Below are 19,400 nucleotides of genomic sequence, written 5' to 3'. Positions count from 1 at the left end.
AAACTAAACTCCCCTTCAGTAAAAGTATGAAAGAGTCGGTTCGATAAAGGGAATCGAACTGAACCATCGCTTCGAAAGAATCGGCTGAACTGAATCGATCGATTTATCGCATCACTTCAACATGGCGACGGTTGCTTCGGCAACCGCGAGGAGCCGTTGGGAGAAGAGGAAGCGGTCTCCAGATCTCTATGGTCAGAGGGAGTCATGGCATTTCCTGTGAGTGTAAACAGAGCCGTCGGGCTGCCATGGCCTCGTCCTTTAAGTGAGCGAAACAGAGCGTCCGCCGAAGGCTTTTCTCCATGAAACAGCCGCTCTTCGCTGCAGATGAACGTGGCGGCGGGATATGAGGCGCGTGTGTTAGCGAGCTAACATGGACGTGGGTTCAATGCTGTACAACAGTTTAAAGGATGTGACATGGAGCTCCACCACTCTGCCCCTGGATCGGCTGGTCAGTGCCTACAGACTCCCGCAGATTGTCAAACTGGACGGCGGTAAGGTCGAACTTCAGCAACTTAAACTCACTTTACAAACACGAAAGGCCTCCTCGGTGCAGTTTTCGAGTCGCTTTTATTCATGCACGATGAGAAATTTGCTCGCTAAAACTTGCTCCGACTCCCGAGCGTGGGAGGCGATGTTACTCGCTCGGCATTCCAAGCATTAGCTCTCCTGCTAAAGTTAGCCAGCCTGCTCGCTAGCTAGCTGCTTTGTCAGTGCCTGTGGATAGTTAGCCAGCTCGCTAGTCGCTAACACTGCAGCAGGGCATTTTAAAGTTACTTAGTTTTTAATGGCTTGTCAGCACAGTTTTGCTAAAACCGAGATAATTAAGCGTGTTCCCATTCACGTTGTTGGACAACAAAGAAAATCTTAGCGCTATATTTGTAGCTAATATTACCTCCTCGCTACAAATGTTCGCTGTTTACTAATGCTGCAGTTCGCTTGGTTCTTAAAGCTTAGCTTTTTAAGGGGTTGGTTGTGTGCAGTGTAGACAGATTGTAGAGAAACTAGGCTATATAAGCTCATTGTGAGTTGGTGTAAATCAAATTGAACCATACGTTGCACTACACCTATTCGCCAATCTTCAAATCATCGCTTCCCGAAACTTCTCCACTGTTATGAGCTGTAGATCACAGGACCTGCATAAAGGCTGCACCCCTTGCCCATTGTTGGTGTAGGAACTGGCTTGACAACAAAGATTTGATTTACGTTACAGAGATTGCCTCAGTGATAAGTTTATGTTTTTTACCTTCCATTATCAGTAGCAGCTCCATGAACTGTGTGATCAGAGAGACTCATCTCCCATTTCATCTCCAGTGGAATGTTAGTTCTGCTGGCTTTATAAGCACATCTGTTACAAGTCCTCTTACATGGAATTTGGGGGGAAAAAAAACCCAGGCAAAACACTGGGAATATGTTCAGAGTCAATATTTTGTCTATTATTACATGACAGAAATTTGTCTTTGACGTGCCACATCACATATATCTCACATACACACAACATTCGTCTACTCAAGTACAAGCTGAGCACCATGCAATATCATTCTAATACATATACTTCATCAAATCAAAGTCAGTTATATTCTTCAAGTTATGATAAGTTTAATATACACGGTGCACACATTAGTCTATATGTATTCATTTATATTGGTGGTTGTATTTAAAAATGCTACATTATTTACTAATACAGTAGCCACTGGGATAAAAACGGCTTTCTAAAACCATTTGTTTTAGCCAGTGGACCTGTATAGCGGCAGTCTGGTGGGAGCAGATGAAGTAACAGTAAAGGGAATGCATAGCATCCTGAATTATGGCAATAGCTTTCCTCTTGAACCGGTGAATAACTTGTCTGGGTGGGAATTAGTAATGAATGAGTGTGATTTGAATGTAGATGCAATCTGGAAAGGATACATCAGTAGATTTTATGTAAATGACTTCCCTTAGCATTTCTTCGAGTTGAGGAGGCTGGCTAGGCAATATCTTAGCTTAATTTAGAAAGTCTGCGTGTTTAACTCTTTTACTATATTACATTGAGTACTTTTTTGTGTTCAGATCATTCTTTGTGAAAGTGTCTTCAACGCTCTGTCCTCAACTAACTTAATGTGCTGATACCATAGTGTCCTATTTCCATACTGATGTAGATAAGTGTCTTTCTCTCCAGGGGAATCGGTGGAAGGGCTAAGAGAAAACGACTACCTCTTGATTCATTCGTGTCGGCAGTGGACCACGATCACCGCCCATAGCCTGGAGGAGGGCCATTATGTCATCGGACCGAAAATCGAGATCCCTGTCCATTATGAGGGTGAGGCTGCTCGCAGTGATGTGGATGCATTGTGTAGTGCTAGCTCTCATTCTCTCAGCACTCTCCTGACAGTGCACTTTCTTTTGCTGTAAAGAAGGGGTATAGGACAAGCTCTGTGATGTGTAATGTTCACAAGGACTAATTGTGAACAGAATTAATTTAAGAATTAAAAGAGAAACAGGACAGGCTAATTCAGCAAGTGTAGTGAAGGTACTGCGTCCATCTGGACTGCAGCAGTTTCCATCAGTTTTACGCTGGCAGGCAATTATCTAATTGACCTCTCCATGCTGACGTCACTCTGTTGAGAAGGATGTTTGGCTGCATAAATTCTAAAGGGGGGGTAGGGGGGGCTCATTGCCTTTCTAATTCTAAAATTGATATGAAAATCCACCAAAGAGAAGCACCAAGAAATTGTGTAGTGTTATTATAGCATCCATATTTTTTCAGCAGTAAGTTAAGAATATTAAATAAATTAAGAACTTTAACCCCGGTGTTGTGATTTAAGTCAATAACAGCCCCAGTGACGCAACGTAGCTTTGATGCTGAGTAACTGGGACCTTTCATACAGCCCTTAAATGCTTTGATAGGCTCTGATAAAGTTAATGTTTTAATTTCGAGTTGTAAAAAGAATGGAAATTCAAGTCCAGTGGAAAAAAACTGTGACCTCATATCAAATTAATCATGCTTGTATGGAGTATTTATGTAACCAAGCTCTAAAAAATGTTTTTGTTGCCAGTCAACAACAGCAAAGTGTTCTCATCTTCTAAAATACATTCTTGGATGCTGTGTTTATAGGCACCAGTGAACTGTACTTATTAGCGTTTAATTATGACTAGTATTATTTACTGTATGTAATTAAAGTACTACATGAAGTGACAATGACAGTTAGAAAGGGTTTACTGATTTTGTTTGTGATATCAGGGTTTCTGCAGTAAGAGAGGATATAAAGGTTAAGCAGAAAGTACAAGCAGTGGTCGCACGAAAAAATGGCAGACACTTTTCAACAGAATAAAACATGCCCAGAGTAGTCAGTTTATTCTTATCTTCACAAGGGTGAAATCTGCTGTGTTGAGAAACAAGTTTAAATGATAAGGCATCAAAAAAAATAAAACTATTTACTTTGTTTCCCAATGGCATAATGGAAAAATAGTGTACAGCAGTTGTATTATGGATATTAATTTTTAGCCCAATTACCTGTCAAGATGTTGGCAATATATGCAACAAGATACAAATTTCAGAAAGACACCTGTATCCACATTTGAAATTCACATTTATTTTCCTAAATTTTGAAAAATTTTAATGCTACTCAGTATTATTTTTTGAAGAGCAAATAAAGTGTATAACAAGTTAATTTTTTTTTTCACCCATTGGACAGGTCAGTTCAAACTCCTGGAGCAGGACAGGGACATTAAGGAGCCTGTGCAGTACTTCAACAGTGTGGAAGAAGTGGCCAAAGCATTCCCTGAGCGAGTCTATGTCATGGAGGAAATAACGTTCAATGTTAAGGTCTGGTTTTCTTATATAGAGAGCTTCCCTCTATCAGAGCCCTTTTTCACCCTCTTAAAGTGTTTAATGTAATCCTATAAGTGATCACCTTAAGTTTTAGAAGTACTTGTAGTCTGTGCTGTCTTTGTCCGTTTTTTGTATTTTAAGTGCGTAATCTCATTATGTGTATTCTGTTACTTCCCAACTCTGATTAGCAATGTGTGCCCTCAGTTGTAACATAGCTGATGGGCCACTGAATGTAAAACAGACCTTTCATTGTTTTCCCAACTGAATTCACAATGACGTTGCCTGATTCAAAATGCAAAGTCCCATTGTCTTTGTGTGTCCTAGCGTCTTTATCTGTAGTCAGTTGTAAATTTCTGCTGGTTTAAAAAAAATATTGTGTAAGTTTTTATAGATAATTAGGAAGTTGAGCATAAAATCTAGAAAAAAAAAAGTTTCTTAATGCTGATGTGTCTCCCTGCAGATGGCCTCAGGCGAATGCAATGAGGACACAGAGGTATACAACATCACTCTGAACACTGGCGACGAGTTAACCCTCATGGGCCAGGCTGAGATCCTCTATGCTAAAACGTCGAGGGAAAAGTCACGCTTCAACACCATCTTCAAGCGGATTGGAAAGCTCAACTCCATCGGCAAGCTTGGCCGTGGCAAGATGCCATGCCTCATCTGCATGAACCACCGCACGAACGAGAGCATTAGCCTGCCCTTCCAGTGTCGGGGCCGCTTCAGCACCTGCTCCCCCCTGGAGCTGCAGATGCAGGAGGGCGAGCACACCATCCGCACCATCGTGGAAAAGACGCGACTCCCTGTGAATGTGACTGTGCCCAGCAGCCCACCACGCAACCCGCACGACCTGCACTTGATCCGCGAGGGTCATCGCTACAAGCTCGTCAACATCCAGACGAAGACGGTGGTGGTGTGCTGCGTGCTGCGATCCAACAAGGTGCTCCCCGTGCACTTTCCTTTGCATGTAGCCACGGCTTTGCCGCGGCTGTTGGTACCTGAGGGGCTGCTGCATGGAGAGGCCTGGTTGGAAACAGTGGTTCACCGATGGTTCACCTACTGCCAGGAGCAGTTCAACATCGACGACTACTCGAGGGCAGTTCGCGATGTGCGAGTGGACTGGCTGGAGGATGGCAAGAGTCCCAAGAAGAGTGGTACTGGAGGAACAGGGAGCGGCAGTGGGGGTGGAAACAGCAGCAACAACGTCGGTAGCAATGGCTGTCCCGCTCATGTTCACCTGCCAAGCTCGCTCAGTTCAGCGCGAGACGAGCTCACTCAGTCCTTCCATCGGCTTTCCGTCTGTGTCTATGGTAACAATCTTCATGGCAACAGTGAGGTGAACCTGCAAGGATGTGTTAGCCTGTATGGGGAATATGTGCCTCCCGAACCACAAGATGCAGATTATCTGTTTCCCGAGCTGCTAGACACCTCTTCTGGTCAAGGCAGCTTGTATAAACCGGATCTGCCATATGAGGAACTGTGGCTGGACCACGCAAAGAACCGCGGACCTGTACATGAGCACACTGAGGCTGTCCGAATAAACACAAGCATCTCTAGCTGCCCTCCTGTCCTGCCCTACCCCAGTCCTGGTTCCACTAGTGCTCTCCTCAGTACAGATATCAGTCTACCTCCACCCCCTGTGCCTCCAAAGTCAGAAGCTGTGAGTATACCAAGAAAGTGTTTTTTGTTTAGCTTCTGTCTGTCTTGATGCAGATAATGCAACGAAAAAGTTCAAAATTTAAACAGTGGCACTATATTGAGTGAAAGTCCAATTTAAGAGCAGACTAAGTATCAAGTACCAATATTTTTCTTTACCTTTTTTTTTTTAATTAAATTTGTTCTTGAGAAAGGACCTAAGAACAAATCTATGTCAGATATATGACGTGTTCTTAAACTGCAGAATTGTTCACACCTTTGTGCTCTTCATTGTGTGTAGATTCTGTTCTTATCTAAGAACAAATCCCGAATAAAAAACATTGGTGAATGTCAGGTTCTTTATGAAAACTGCACAAGTGGGTTTTACGACAATTTTTTCATAAGAACGGTTGTTGAATGAGGCCCATTGTTAATTAACTACTCAACAATTCAGTAATAAAAACTGAAAAGAATTGGTCACTCCTTATCGGGCATTTCATGGTGTTTAAATGTTTTGTAACTTCTAAAATCTACTTCCAGCTGTATAGGATAAAAGAAAAGCTGTTGATATAAATGGTGCCTTTTTTGAAAACATGTAGACCTGCTCCTGGTTCATTCATAGTGATTTTTGCAAATATCTCTCAAAGCAGTGTTCAGTGTTTCATGCCAAGTGCTTTTAGTGTTACGCAAATACATGTAACAGCATTATTAACATTAGAGATTTGTATTATCACCATGGGCTAAATATCTGACTTGCAGATCACCTTTGACCTAGTCTCAAACTGGGCAAAAGGGTTGTTTACTGTCCAGTGAGGTTTGGAGGAACATGCACTAAAACAGGATTTTGTTCTTGCCAACTATCGTGCTTTAGGAAGAGACTAGATCCAAGCTGAAAGATATTAGCTCCTCTTGCTTGTGTAACTTGGGCAAGATTGATAGAGATTCTGGACTTCAAGTCAGCATTTAATCCAAATCCATAAACTGTAATAAATTGAAGTTACTTTGTTACTTTAGTTGTTTCTTACTTATAGAAGCAGTTTGTATTTTCAATACAAACATTTTGAATCACCCACAGAAACATGTCAAGTCCACTGATTTCAAATCTTTCAGACCTCTAGTCACATCACTGTTGTCAAAGTGTTATCAAAGATGAGTGCAATCATTGTGACACTGTGTACACAGACGTCACTGTGTACAAAGATGTCAATTTCTGATGGGCACACTTTCGATTTGTTCCCTGTTGTTTCCTCTAACTCTGAGGAACTTCGTAATTTGGACTAGCCTTTTGTAGTTTAACATTAGTGGCTGTTTGTGTAAAATACATTTTCCCTTTTACAGAAATGTTTTACAGCAAGGATGGCTGGTTATTTCCATCAATATATTTTAACATGTCAAGACGCTGTAGAAAGAAATTCCATTACACCTGTATTCCACCATACAATTGGTGGCACAAATCAAACTCAAGCTATAGGAAGATGCCATCTAAAGAAATCAAAATCTTCTTTTGCTGCCACAATTTAGCAATTTTTCTTTACACTCAGTGAACATGTCAACAATAATTAGCTAAACAAATGTAAATATAGCATATATATTGTAAAGAACCCTGTTGACTAGATTTGGTATCTAATTAATGGCTTTCCCCAGTGCATCAGAATATCACTGACAATCCACTCCCCACCCAGGTTTAAGTAGTGTTGTTGGTTTGCGATGTGCAAGACTGTCATGATTCTGTTCATGTTTAGAGTTATAACTCATTTCTTTTTTTTTTTATCCGCTTTATTGTTTTAATACATTGTTGATACTTTACAGTTTGAATAAAGAATCGTTCTTAATCTAGCTAGACATGCACCGTTACGATAATTGTGAGCCAATGCCAATATTCAGTATTTTTCATGTACATATCTGCCAAAGCCTGACAACTGATGTAGATACATGAATTTTTCATAAAATGTAGAAATTGGGACTAAAGCTATGTGGATTAGCGTTATGGAGAAGTGTAACTTATTTCTGTAGGGTTCCAAATAGGGGTAGGCCATGCTAAATAACAATCATTGTTTTTGATAACACTTGTTTGTTAATGTTTTAAATGTGGCATTACTAGTGCATTGTGTCCGAGTCAAATTGTTGTGATACGTATCGTGATATGGCAAAAATATATCACCTACCCCTAGTTATAAATGCAGAAAAAAAGAATAAAATGTTGACATTAGCACAGTAGTCCAGCGTCGCCTACACGTTTGGCCCTCTCCTGTGCATTAAGTGTCATCAGGAATTGATGTGAAATCAGTAAATCCTAAACATCTTTCTGATGCTGTTTTTTGCCAGTACTGATGAGTCCAATGTCATTGTGCATTCCCAAATCAAAACTCTTGATATTTGCAGGTGAAAGAGGAGTGTCGGTTGTTGAATGCTCCTCCAATTCCACCGCGGAGTTCCAAACAGACAGCTCTAAGCTCAAGCAGTGCCACAGTGCCATTCCCACCCACCAAACCACGGCAGACAGACACTCGCTCCCCGAGCCCAACCCTGTCCTACTACTCCTCTGGCCTGCACAACATGTGAGTACTGTTCCAGTTCATTGCTTTTACAACCAACACGTATAAGGCTTTCTAGGAATTCTAGAAGACTCTTGTGGATTTAAAGTTAGAGGCTTACTCATCACTGTTTGACTGTTTGTTTTATTATAAATCCAGGGAAAAATGACAGATACAAGTTGATTTTTTTATTTTAAAGGTGAGTCCTGCTCTTTAGTATGAAAACAAAACCAAAGGATACAAATCAGCACAGAGCTTGTGAGCCCTGGCCTGAGGGAGCACTGACATTGTAATTGGCATTAGAATTGTAATGTTGAAAATATGTAATAAGAATCCCTTGAAATAAAGAACAGTGGTTAATGTGATGGTCTACTAGGCTATAATACTGTCTTCATGATCAAGTGGGAACTGAGAAGTTTCTAACTTCTAAGTAGGAAAAGTCCACGTGAACATTCCTCAAACTCATACTCCCCACTGGAGAATGTGACATTATTTCAACATGGCGGCACCCACTGAACAAGAAATATTAGTGTGTTTTAAACATTTTAAACAAACTTCTGAGTTTCTGTTTGTGTATGATATGCTATTTGTGTATGATAAGGACACATGGATAAGCCTGTCTGTGCAAGATTTTTGATCTGTCTGAGGACTTAAACTTAAGTGTCATTTTTCCACACTGTATTAATGGTCAATTATCATAGCCTGCATCTACGTTTACAGTAAATGAAGCACTAACCAAATAGCTCATAAATACAACTGTAAATGATTTTAAGAGCTTATATATGCACACAGCTGCCAAACAAGCACTAGCTTACCTTTTAACTCAAACAGCTGAAGTTGCATGAACATCTTTTAGGTGGAGGTAGAGATTCTTAGAGTGTTAAGCTTCCAGTTGTCATAAACTCAACGAATCCACCTTGTACTACACACTGAACACTTAAGCTGGGGGGGAAGTTTTAGACTGAGTTTTTTGCAGGCCTCCATTTCTTTGAAAGACTGGAGCAAGAAATATTAAGACATATCGTTTGCACAAAAGGAAATGGCAAAATACAAGTTTTTTTTCTTTATTTATTTGCAACTGCTGAAAGACTGAGACTAACTGAAACGTGGAAAACAGGCCTACCTAACCAGATTAGCTGATTCATACAGGCGATGAAATGTCCCTAAAAGCGATACAAATTGGAATCAAACACTAAAATAACTTGCGAAGTCATCTGTACAGAATGACATGTTTGCCTACCAAAGCTATTTTACTTGTGAAGGAACCTCAACCTAGCTGAAAAAACATGCACAAAGGTAGAAAAAGGTGTGTTCTGAACTTCCATATCCTCACTGCCATCACCATAGGTAGGCAGAAATTCTGTCTGACTGTTCTGTCTCCATATTTGATAAACAGCATATCTGAACACTCCTTTGAGTGCTGCAAGTCAAAAGTGATTTGAGTGCTAATAGCACCCCCTTATGGAGAGTGTTCAGACTGCTAAACACAGCTTCATAATGACCTGCAGATACTCTGAATATCATTCAAATTCCGAACAAATTACTAAGCAGATTCATTGAGAATGAAAATTTTAATCGATTCATATTTTTAATCAAGTAATTGTGACAGCATAACTAAGGTATTTAGTATTTTTTGGAATTTGATGCCCTCTCTTTCTGCAGAGGAGGAGAGAGCGAGCCTTCAAAAGACATGGATGAACAGAACCACGTGTGTTACCCATGCAACTGGATTCGACCAGATGGCGGTGAGAGCTCCACACTGCACCCCTGCCTCAGTCCCTCCATGGACGCCACCCTCTCCCGTCTCTCCTGGCCGAACGACTTCTGCGGAGGCGATTTACACAAGGGAGAGGACTTCTCATCAGTCCAGTGCCGCAGTTACTCAAGCTATCCGAGGAAAAGGACCCCTGGTACCCCTAAGGCTTGTTCCTCAGGCCTCTTTGACTTTGATAAAGGAGAGAGGTTTGAGGGGACTACTGCAGCCACAAAGACCCAACATTCTGCTCAGTTTTGTACTAAATCTACTAGTTATACCCTGGAAATGTACAGAGACAAATCCATTGAGGAATGTAACACTAAGCAAAGCCAGTCCTGCCCTATATTGCCACCAAGAACCCCCAAATCCAACGATGCAAAGAAAGACAGGGAATGTAATTCGACAACGGTCACCAGTGTCGATGCTAAAGAACTTCAGGTGGCAAGCTGCTTGGTCGAAAGGCCACATCAAAGCACCACAGGGTCGCCATGGCAACCGCCAACCAACCTTTCAGGCCTTTCCATCGAAGAGGTCTCCAAGTCACTACGGTTCATTGGTATGTCAGAGGACGTGGTTGCGTTGTTTGTCAGAGAGAAAATTGACGGTAATTTGCTGCTGCAGCTGACCGAGGAGATTCTGTCTGAGGACTTTAAGTTAAGCAAATTACAAGTGAAGAAACTTATGCAGTTCATTAGTGGCTGGAGGCCCAAAATGTAAGCTCGAACAAACCCAAAACTAGTCTATGGCAAAACATGCAATGTGCTGTGAAAAAGCAGCCCCGAACACCTTGGCCTTCAGTATTGCGTGAGACTGTTTTGTATCTATATGCTATGCACAGTCCAAAGCCTTGTAATGATATTTTACTGGTTTGTAAAAAAAAACAAAAAACAAAAAAAACAAAACAAAACTATATATATGTATAGGGTGCTTTGTGTATTAACTTTCATGTCTTGACCTGTACCCCTGTCTTTGTGTAATTTCTCTCTGTGACCTTAAGGTACCTGCACAATGAACTTAACACTTTGCTCAAACCCAAAGCCTTGAGAAATATGAATATTTTGACCCAACCTTACTATGCCTTCACTTTTCTTGGTTGGTGATCAATAAATATTAACAAACCCTTTCTGTGCCACACGTAGATATTCAAGGACCACCTTGTCCAATTTTGGCATATATCTTAAGCAAAACAATCATTTTTTTTTATAACCCATCAAGTTGGCATTATGCATTTATCAGAGTGCGTATGTCTACATGTAATTGGACAATGACAGTTTGTTGTTTTTGGCTTTGTACTCCAACACAGTGTTAATTTTAAATCCAGCGTCTGTGAGGTTAAAGCGTACACTGTCAGCTTTAATTTTAGGGTATATACATTCATGTAAGGTGACCCCTGTTGGAATTGCAGTCCGTTTTAGACATAGTCCTCCTATCTTATGTCACCAGAAGTAATCCAGTGATCTACTGGTCAGTTGTTTCGAGGCCAACTTTGAGTCGCTACATTGTTAGTTCATGCATGGGAGGTTTAACTAAATATTGTGTCATGGGCATCTGTAGTTTGCTGTTTTCTCTTAACATGAGATGCAAAAATCAAAATAAATGTACTGGCCATACAGCCTACACAATAGGATTATCAACAACAATGGTTGGGTACACTGTTAAAGAGCAAGAAGGACTGGTGAGCCGACCAAAGAACACTATAGTTGTGAATAACCGAAGCAACATGGATCAAGAACACATCATTTTTCTAGACTTTCACATCTAACCCAGGAGCTTGTTTATTAGATAATGAGTCTAATCAGGTGTGGTAAATACTAGAAAATACAAAAATATACAGAATAAGAACCATGAATGTAGACATAGATGGGTTGAAGACAACTTCTACAAAGAGAAGAATAAACCAGCTTGATGTCAGCGTTCACCCCAACCCCCTAGTAAAGGCCAGGAACGTACAGTACTGTGCAGGAGTCAGAAACTACCCTCTATTTATTGTCCAGTCAAAATGGCCATTTAGTAAAAGATATTTATTTTTCAGGAGATATTTCTGAGGAGATTAGATATTAGATTATCTACTTGAATAAGGAAGGAGAAACAGGAGTTTCCTAAACCCGAGCTCAAAAAATTATCAAAAGATACAGAAGGACTCCTGACCACCTGCGTAAGACATGGTAGACCACTAAAAGTGTCAACATCAAATAAACAATCCTTCAGATCTAAAAAATCCACAGGTGTTTCTGTCCATCCTTCTATGGACAGAAACACCTGTCTGAAAGGATGTGTAAGAATCCCTTACTGGGAAAAGACAATTATTTAAAAAAAAACAATACAATCAAACAAAGCTGCTGGTCTTCCCAGAACTGGGATTACTTGGAACGTAATAAGCAGAAAACGCAACCAGCTTCTAAGACTGAACTTTGGAGGTTTGGATTTCTTTGCTGAAAGCAGGTCTCCTGAAAGGAAGCTGAAAAAAAAAGATATTTAGTTGTTGAGGCTTCTGTGTAATTTACTGATAAGTATATGTATTTTTGCTTTTTTCTGACGCTGAAAAATGTATAACTTGTGATGGCCGTTTTGACTGGAAATTAAGTAAATAAAAGGGTGGTCTCTGACCTTTTCACAGTACTGTACAGTTCTGTAGAGTTCTGCGACAAAGACAGGACAGATTAGATGAAGATTAACATGCTGCAGGATGAGAGCAATGGGGGAGAAAAAGTTTATACGTTTATTTATTACTGAAGACAAGACGAGACTGAAAAGGAAATTAGATGCCTGGCAAAGCACCACAAGGAAAGATATACCATGTCTGGTGATCTCTATGAGAGGCAGACTCTCTCATAGAGATCTCATAGCACCAAGTGAATAGACATGACATTATGCAGCGCATGAGTTCAGGGTCTGCATCCCTGTGTATATATAACATGTATATAATGATGGGTTTCTATGAGGATTTTGCACTTTGGATGAACAGGAACAACTACACAGGGACATAAAACCAATAGCTGTGGGTCTGATACAGGTTGTTATTGGATGAAAATGTCATTTAGACTACATATAATGTATTAGGGTTGAGTAGTGTATGTCTAGGTCATCGAAGATATTAAGATCTATGACATGGTTTCTCGTTCTGGGTCCACAGAGTTGCCATGGCAACCACCAGAAAAAAAAACCCCGTCGGCCTTGAGATAGCTTTCCAGCGCAGAGAACAACAATTTTCTCCAGGTGCATGTTTTCCCACAATGACATATAGGGCGCCTGAATTTTAGAGCTCCTGGCCACAATTTATAACACCTAAGCTGCCTAGCTTTTTATGCAACATTTGAGCTAAACATTTGCCAGATAAGTTGTAATATGATGAAAGATCATTGGCCCCTTGACCATAATTATGGCTCACAACTACACAGAAATATATTTACCAGGCTTTAGGCTACGGCTATATTATTTTCACAACCAAAGCAAGCGCAGTCTAAGGCATGGCATGTCCACTTGTCTATGATAACCCTTTAAAACTCAGCCAGTAGAGGATGCATACAGTTTTCAAAATTATTATTCTAGCTGACATTTCATGAATGAGGAAAACTCTGTTTATTTGAGTTTGTACATGCTTTCAGCAGAATTCCATAAGTATGCCCAAATTGACAGATAAGACCTCAAACATGGAAGTGAAACTAATACAATTACTGCCCCAGAGCTGACACTTGAGCTCCCAGTTTGTGACCAGTAGTCCCCACAGTGACACACAAACACAGACCAACTGATACTGGAAGCTGTTCTGTCAAAAACAACAATAAATCCATTCAGTCAACTAACCGTAAGGGTGGAGTGCCACATCGTGATAAAGTGTTACATCACTGGTATGATAACGTCACTTAGCAATCTGATAACGATTCACAGATAAATCTGAAAGCTCTCTAATTGTTGGCCATAATTGAATTACCGCAGACTTTGGTGTCTCAATGTGGTGTATTTGTGTCAGACAGAGACACTGTGGCAACAAAGCTCAGTCAATTAAATGAAGAGGAAGCCCAGTTGAAACATGTTTTGTTAGGTAAGTCATGTTCATATAAAGATTATGCCCTTAAGCTCACTTATATCCATGGTTCCCAGCCTATCCACACCCTGCCCAGGAGATTGGGATCCGTCGCTTGATCAATAAGACAGTCCACCTGGTCTTCCACGCTCAGATCTTTCTCACCAAGTCGGGCACGTATATTGTGTTCCTCACTTCCTCGAGCCACAGCCAGCATGCCCTTAAACGCAGCAGCTTTCTCAAAGCCTAGACACAGCTCCTCACTGAGAGAGTAAATAAAAAAAATGACAAATACAGAACACTGCATCATAATTTGCCTTTAAGAAAAAAAATTCACACTTTTACATGTTTTATTTACCTCACGTATCAATTTCTTAAACTAAAGTCAGTACATTTACAGCTTGCGTTGTTCAGAGATCATTTGTGGCCAGACAGTATTATGAAACAGAGTTTAAGCATAAAATACACTGGAGTGTTGTGCTAGCAAATGTCAATACTAATCTATACTGTTCCCTTCTAGGCTGTTAATGCTGAATAGCAGCTAAACTCAGTGTACTGAAAAACTATCCAAAGTGTCTCAACAGAGAATAAAAACAAAACACACAAAAAAGAAGGCTGTAAAGGCCCAAAACACAGAGAAGGAAGAATCTATCAGTGAGCAATAGTTGGGTTTACCTTGTTATAACTGAGGGGTTGGCTCCCTCTAGCTTCCTACGAGCAAAGTTGACCTTTTGTAGCGGGTACCAGTTGATCTCTTGTGTATCCACATTTTCAGTCCAGGTTCCTCCTTTCTTTAGTTGCTTCACAGCAAAGTTCTAAAGAAAGAAGGGGCACATGCAATAAATTAAATCCAGCTGAAACTTGAAGTTTGAAACTGGAGAAAGAAAGCCTGGGAAAGAAAAGTTTTGCTGATTCCAGAAGATCCAGAGACCAATTCTGAGATCTCTCCATTCATACACTATAGGGTAATTAGCACTGATGACGTCTTGAGCATGCAATACAGAAAGGTTTAAGAAAGGTGGATTCAAATTAATAATTTTTCACAATCTTCTTATTTTAGTTTGTCACTGTTCATTTTTGTGCAAACTAACTAAACAGGGGACTCACTTAAATATATAAACATACTCTACCTTCCAGTCCAGTGAAGGCTCTTTGACGAACACGTCCATGGTGTTGAGCAGCAGGTCAGGGTCGTCTCTGAAGGCACGGAGTGAATGCACCATCACACTGCGGATCAAACCGGACTCTGCCATGGGCCGCATCAGAGTCACAAGCTGCCGCGTAAGCCGGAAAGGCATCAACTCTGGCACTGGCAGAAACTACAAATTACAAACAAGAATTTTGAATACCTTTTTTTTTTTAACTGTTTCCCCTGATGTCCACTTATGATGTTTATGTGGGTATATGTACCAAAATGTAATAATTCATTTTTATATGACCATTTTCCAACCACTTTTTATTCCTTAGAATTAAACAGGCTTTTTTTGAAAGCCTCCTTTTAAGACTGACATACGTAAATTACCTCTGTTCTGAGTGGCTGCCCTGTATTATGCTTTGTTCAAAAAACAATCCAGGCTGAAGTACTTCTTATAACTTAACCGTTAAATGCGCAGAGCTAAACTGCTGCATGCTGAATAGGCATAAATGTGTTTTCATGAAATCATAGAAATGGTTCATTCAAAACAGGTAGTGGGGAGGTACACTATATGGCCACAAGTATGTGGATGCCTAATCATTAAGTTCAGTTTCAGTCATACCCATTGCTAACAGGGGTATAAAATCAATCCACACAGCCATGCAATCTCCTGTTACAACTATAGACACTGGCAATAGAATGGGTCATACTGAATAGCTCAGCGACTTTAAAGGCGGCACTGTCATAGGATGCCACTTTTACCACGAGTCAGCTGTTGAAATTTCTGCCCTGCTAGACCTGGGTCATGTCCATATTAATGCCCATGGTTTTGGAATAGGGTGTTCAACAAGCTCATATAGGTGTGATGGTTAGGTTTCAACATACTTTTGGCCACATGGTGTATGAAAATGACCTCTGTTCTCATTGGCCGCTCTGCATTATGGTTCATTCAAAAAGCAATCTGGGCTGGAAAACTTCTTATAACTTTACATATGAGCAGACCTGAACTGCTGCAGGCTGAATAGTCGTAAATGTGCTTGTTTTTGTGACAGCATAGTACAAAGGATTTCAAAATGGGCAGTACAGAGGTATTTTTCCTGTTTTCCACATAGCCACTGTGAAGCCCACCTGAGTGGCTGATCCAAAAGCATGGCCAAAGTCGATGCCAACCATGCCTCCTGTTTCAGTGTTGATCATGAAGTTGGAGAGATGGCGATCTCCGATGCCCAGCACCCAGTGACTGACACAGAGCAGGGCGTGGGAGCTAGCGAAGTGAGAGCGCAGTGAGAGGAACGCCTCAGGGGTGGTGCTCATCCTTACGAAAAGCTCGTCTAAATGGGGACAGTAAAGTCATTACCATCAACAACAACCAAAAAAATCCATCATCAGTCAAATGATTTCCATAGACTGAGGCTGTCATAACCCAGCATCATATAATGAGACAAATTAGTAATAAGGCACATTTCTTCTTTTGTCCAGTTTTAGTATGATGCTGAGCTGGAGAACATACAGGAGTCATCTCTGTTCAGTTATTGACTACTAGGGGAGCAGTTCTGATACCAGACAGAAACAGTAGAGGATAATTGTAAGATAAAGAATTATATCTAAAGTGTCATTTTGTGAAGTACAGGATGGCTGCAACCTATTTTATAATTATCATCCATACAACATAAATCTTATATAGTGTTAACACAATAATGGAACAGTAACAGGAGCGTACCTCAGCAGATCCTCTGGCACGGTCTGCTCGATCCTCTTAAAGTTATTTACAGTGTCTGTGCGGTTTGCCTTCCTGTAGTAAAATGACATCAGATACACTTGACCTTTCCACTAACAGCAGACAGAAACCCAGTAAGACATTACATCAATGTCTAAAAAAGGAAAATGAACAATAACCTACCTGTATACCTCAGCATATCGCATTATTCCATCCACATTCTTAGCAACTTTACTTAGCCAAGCATCATATATTTCATTAGGCCTAAAACACAAATGAGAGCTGTATAACCATGAGAACCTTCTGTACATACAATTCCAGGTCAGAAGGGGTTAGTCTCAATGTGTCAAATTGGACTGGAAGTACTGCAAATGAATACGGCTATAGAAATACTGAAAAAGAAATGTGAAATAAGAGTGATATGAAGTTGTAGACCTGGTATCTATGAATTCAATTTGGTTCTATCAGCCCCAATTAAATTACATGTTACAACAAAAATCAATTATGGCTCACAAATGAAGAGTCTGGAATTTAAGAATGAGTTAGGACTGCTAAGAGAAAAGAGCCAGCATTGAAAGCACACAGGAGACAAATGCTGTTAGTAAGTTGCATACTGTGTTATGGTCTTCTGCTCTTTTTCAGTCCTTCTGCTGGCCAGAAAGTCTTTCAGTGTGCATGTATTCTCCATCCACTCTATAAGCCCAATCCTGCAAGTACCAGCCAACAAATGAACAAAAGGGACTTTTCCATCTACAGACATGACCTGAAGATCATCCAATAAAACAATCAGGAATACAGCATTTGATGATTAGCAAAACTCTTCTAAAACCAACTGGCAGGCAAATAAACTTCACATGAACAAAGATCTCTCCAAATTCACACTGATGTGAAGCATAAACACTGCTGAAGTAAGACAGACATCTCCTATTGCAGCGATCTAGGAAGCTTCTTCTTACTTGTGATTTAAATTAGGGATGTGTACGACTAGTCGAGTACTTGGTTAACCATCTGAGGTGCCAGTGTTCAAATACTGAAATCATTATTTAGGTACTCGTTCTGTTTTATTACAGGAAAATGTAGAAAACATACAGACCACCAATTCAGTAAAAAGAGGCTTTCATGTTTTTACAGGATTGTAAAATGTTACGGTCATGCTCGATTTGTCAGTAAGTCTTGTCAGTAAGTCTTTGAGCTACTCCAAAACATGAGTGCCTTAACATGAGTGCATTGCTAAGGACACACTTTTTCAGATGTGACTGATAAGCCAGCAATAACACGGCTTTATTGCTAATGAGGAAAACAGAAACAGTGGAAATAAATTTCTCTAACAAACTAACATGCTGGCACATCCTCCACTGTAAGACAATGAATCCCAATCCGCGTCCAGTTTCTATTTCTTCCAACGCGAACGTTACTGCTAAAGCTAACCTACTTTTTTGGAAATAAGAAAAAAAGGTTTTTTAATGTGTTCCTCTGTTTGATGCAAAATTTTTGTCCTTCTGATTTTAAGCCTCTTAACATCTGTGCACCGTTCATTAACTCTTGCAGACACTTGAATATCAAAAGTAAATTGTTAAGCAATAAAACTGTAAAAATGAAACAGATTCTGTACCTGCTGGTCATGGGAATAACCTGATAGGTGCGCAGCATTAGGCTACGCTGGGAACAAGCTGCGTCTTGGCTTAGGATGATGTTCATGATGCCAAAGAGCTGCTCGATGCGCTGGTCCTGCCGAAGGTCTTCTCCTCCTTTCACCAGGAACGGATGGTCCCTCTCATCATCGCCCCGCATGATCAGACGCTTTGGACGACGAATGGAAGTCATGACCTTCACCTGGAATTGCACAAATAAGTCAAATTTAAAGGGTTTATTAACTCCCAATGATGCTCAGCCATGTACTAGCAATGAGATCACATAACATCCATTTGCCACAAGGGAAAAACACTAAAAAACAAAAAACATGTTTATTTGCAAAGAACAGGATAAAGCTTTTGGTATAATGATTGTGGACAAGTAGCAGGATGTTGGCAACATCAACATGTACTTCTAAATGGGAGGGTGAGAATATATCACCATACTTAAAGATATTTTCACAACAAACGATGCATATCGCAATATTGTGACACAATGACAATGCACTAGGAGTGCCATTTTTATTCAACTTTTCACATATTTCAATACACTAAATCCAATTAAACAGGACTAATTACACCCTCTTTGTGCACAATAAAACATGCAGCTGGTCACAGTTCTTTAAATACTGACAACATCCATGATACGCTGAGAAAATCATACTGTGTATCACAATAACAATTGTAGATTTTTTTTGTATATATGGCACAACAGGTTCTATTTTGTCTGTTCAAATTTATTAAAATCTCAGAAAAGCTAAATATTGTGATGCATTTCGTGTATTGTAAGAATGTCAAAGTATTTTTGCCATATCACCCTCTCCTAATTATATGATAATGATAATACATCTTCATATTGCCCATCTCTACTGCTAAACAAATTATTTATACAAATTAAGTAAATTAAGACTTTAATCACATTACATTAAGGATTGGCTATGTCCTACCTAATGCTTCTACTGCTGTAACTGCTAGTATAGCTCCTTTAAGTAATAGTACATTTTTGTATGTACTGCTACTGAACGTCTTAGGTCCAGTCAGTGTGCTTTGGGCCCACCTTGTACATGTACTTACCCTCTCATCAAAGCCTGTGATTTTTGCATGGTACTCTGGCAGAGGTTTAGATCTACCATCATACTGCCCTAAAGGAGAGACGCAAA

General features: G+C 40.2%; 2 protein-coding genes across 3 annotated transcripts in view; one reads left to right on the top strand and one right to left on the bottom strand.

Annotated features, from left to right (window-relative positions):
• The first annotated feature begins 199 nt into the window (after window positions 1–199).
• garem (GRB2 associated, regulator of MAPK1) lies at window positions 200–10,854 on the top strand. The gene is made up of 6 exons (XM_036596395.1): window positions 200–491; window positions 2,156–2,296; window positions 3,672–3,802; window positions 4,269–5,468; window positions 7,826–8,001; window positions 9,640–10,854. Exons 1-6 carry the CDS (start codon window positions 371–373, stop codon window positions 10,448–10,450), a joined length of 2,580 nt encoding a protein of 859 aa, XP_036452288.1. The 5' UTR covers window positions 200–370; the 3' UTR covers window positions 10,451–10,854.
• Window positions 10,855–13,293: 2,439 nt separating this feature from the next.
• The window catches only part of prkdc (protein kinase, DNA-activated, catalytic subunit), a 47,735-nt gene continuing 41,628 nt past the window's right edge, over window positions 13,294–19,400 (bottom strand). The window contains exons 78-86 of one of the 2 annotated variants that reach the window (XM_036596564.1): window positions 19,315–19,382; window positions 18,222–18,442; window positions 17,224–17,316; window positions 16,793–16,873; window positions 16,609–16,684; window positions 16,021–16,218; window positions 14,888–15,076; window positions 14,433–14,572; window positions 13,294–14,020 (exon numbers count right to left, since the gene is read on the bottom strand). In XM_036596564.1, the coding sequence (XP_036452457.1) occupies window positions 13,816–14,020; window positions 14,433–14,572; window positions 14,888–15,076; window positions 16,021–16,218; window positions 16,609–16,684; window positions 16,793–16,873; window positions 17,224–17,316; window positions 18,222–18,442; window positions 19,315–19,382 (1,271 nt within the window). In that variant the 3' untranslated portion in view covers window positions 13,294–13,815. Of the gene's footprint in view, window positions 14,021–14,432; window positions 14,573–14,887; window positions 15,077–16,020; window positions 16,224–16,608; window positions 16,685–16,792; window positions 16,874–17,223; window positions 17,317–18,221; window positions 18,443–19,314; window positions 19,383–19,400 lie in introns of those variants that run through there. The other variant, XM_036596563.1, reaches the window with a different exon arrangement.

Source organism: Colossoma macropomum, unplaced genomic scaffold (assembly GCF_904425465.1).
Source record: "Colossoma macropomum unplaced genomic scaffold, Colossoma_macropomum, whole genome shotgun sequence".
Lineage (NCBI taxonomy): Eukaryota > Metazoa > Chordata > Actinopteri > Characiformes > Serrasalmidae > Colossoma > Colossoma macropomum.
Note: the sequence above shows the minus strand (reverse complement) of the source record. Positions and strands in the feature narration are given on the sequence as shown.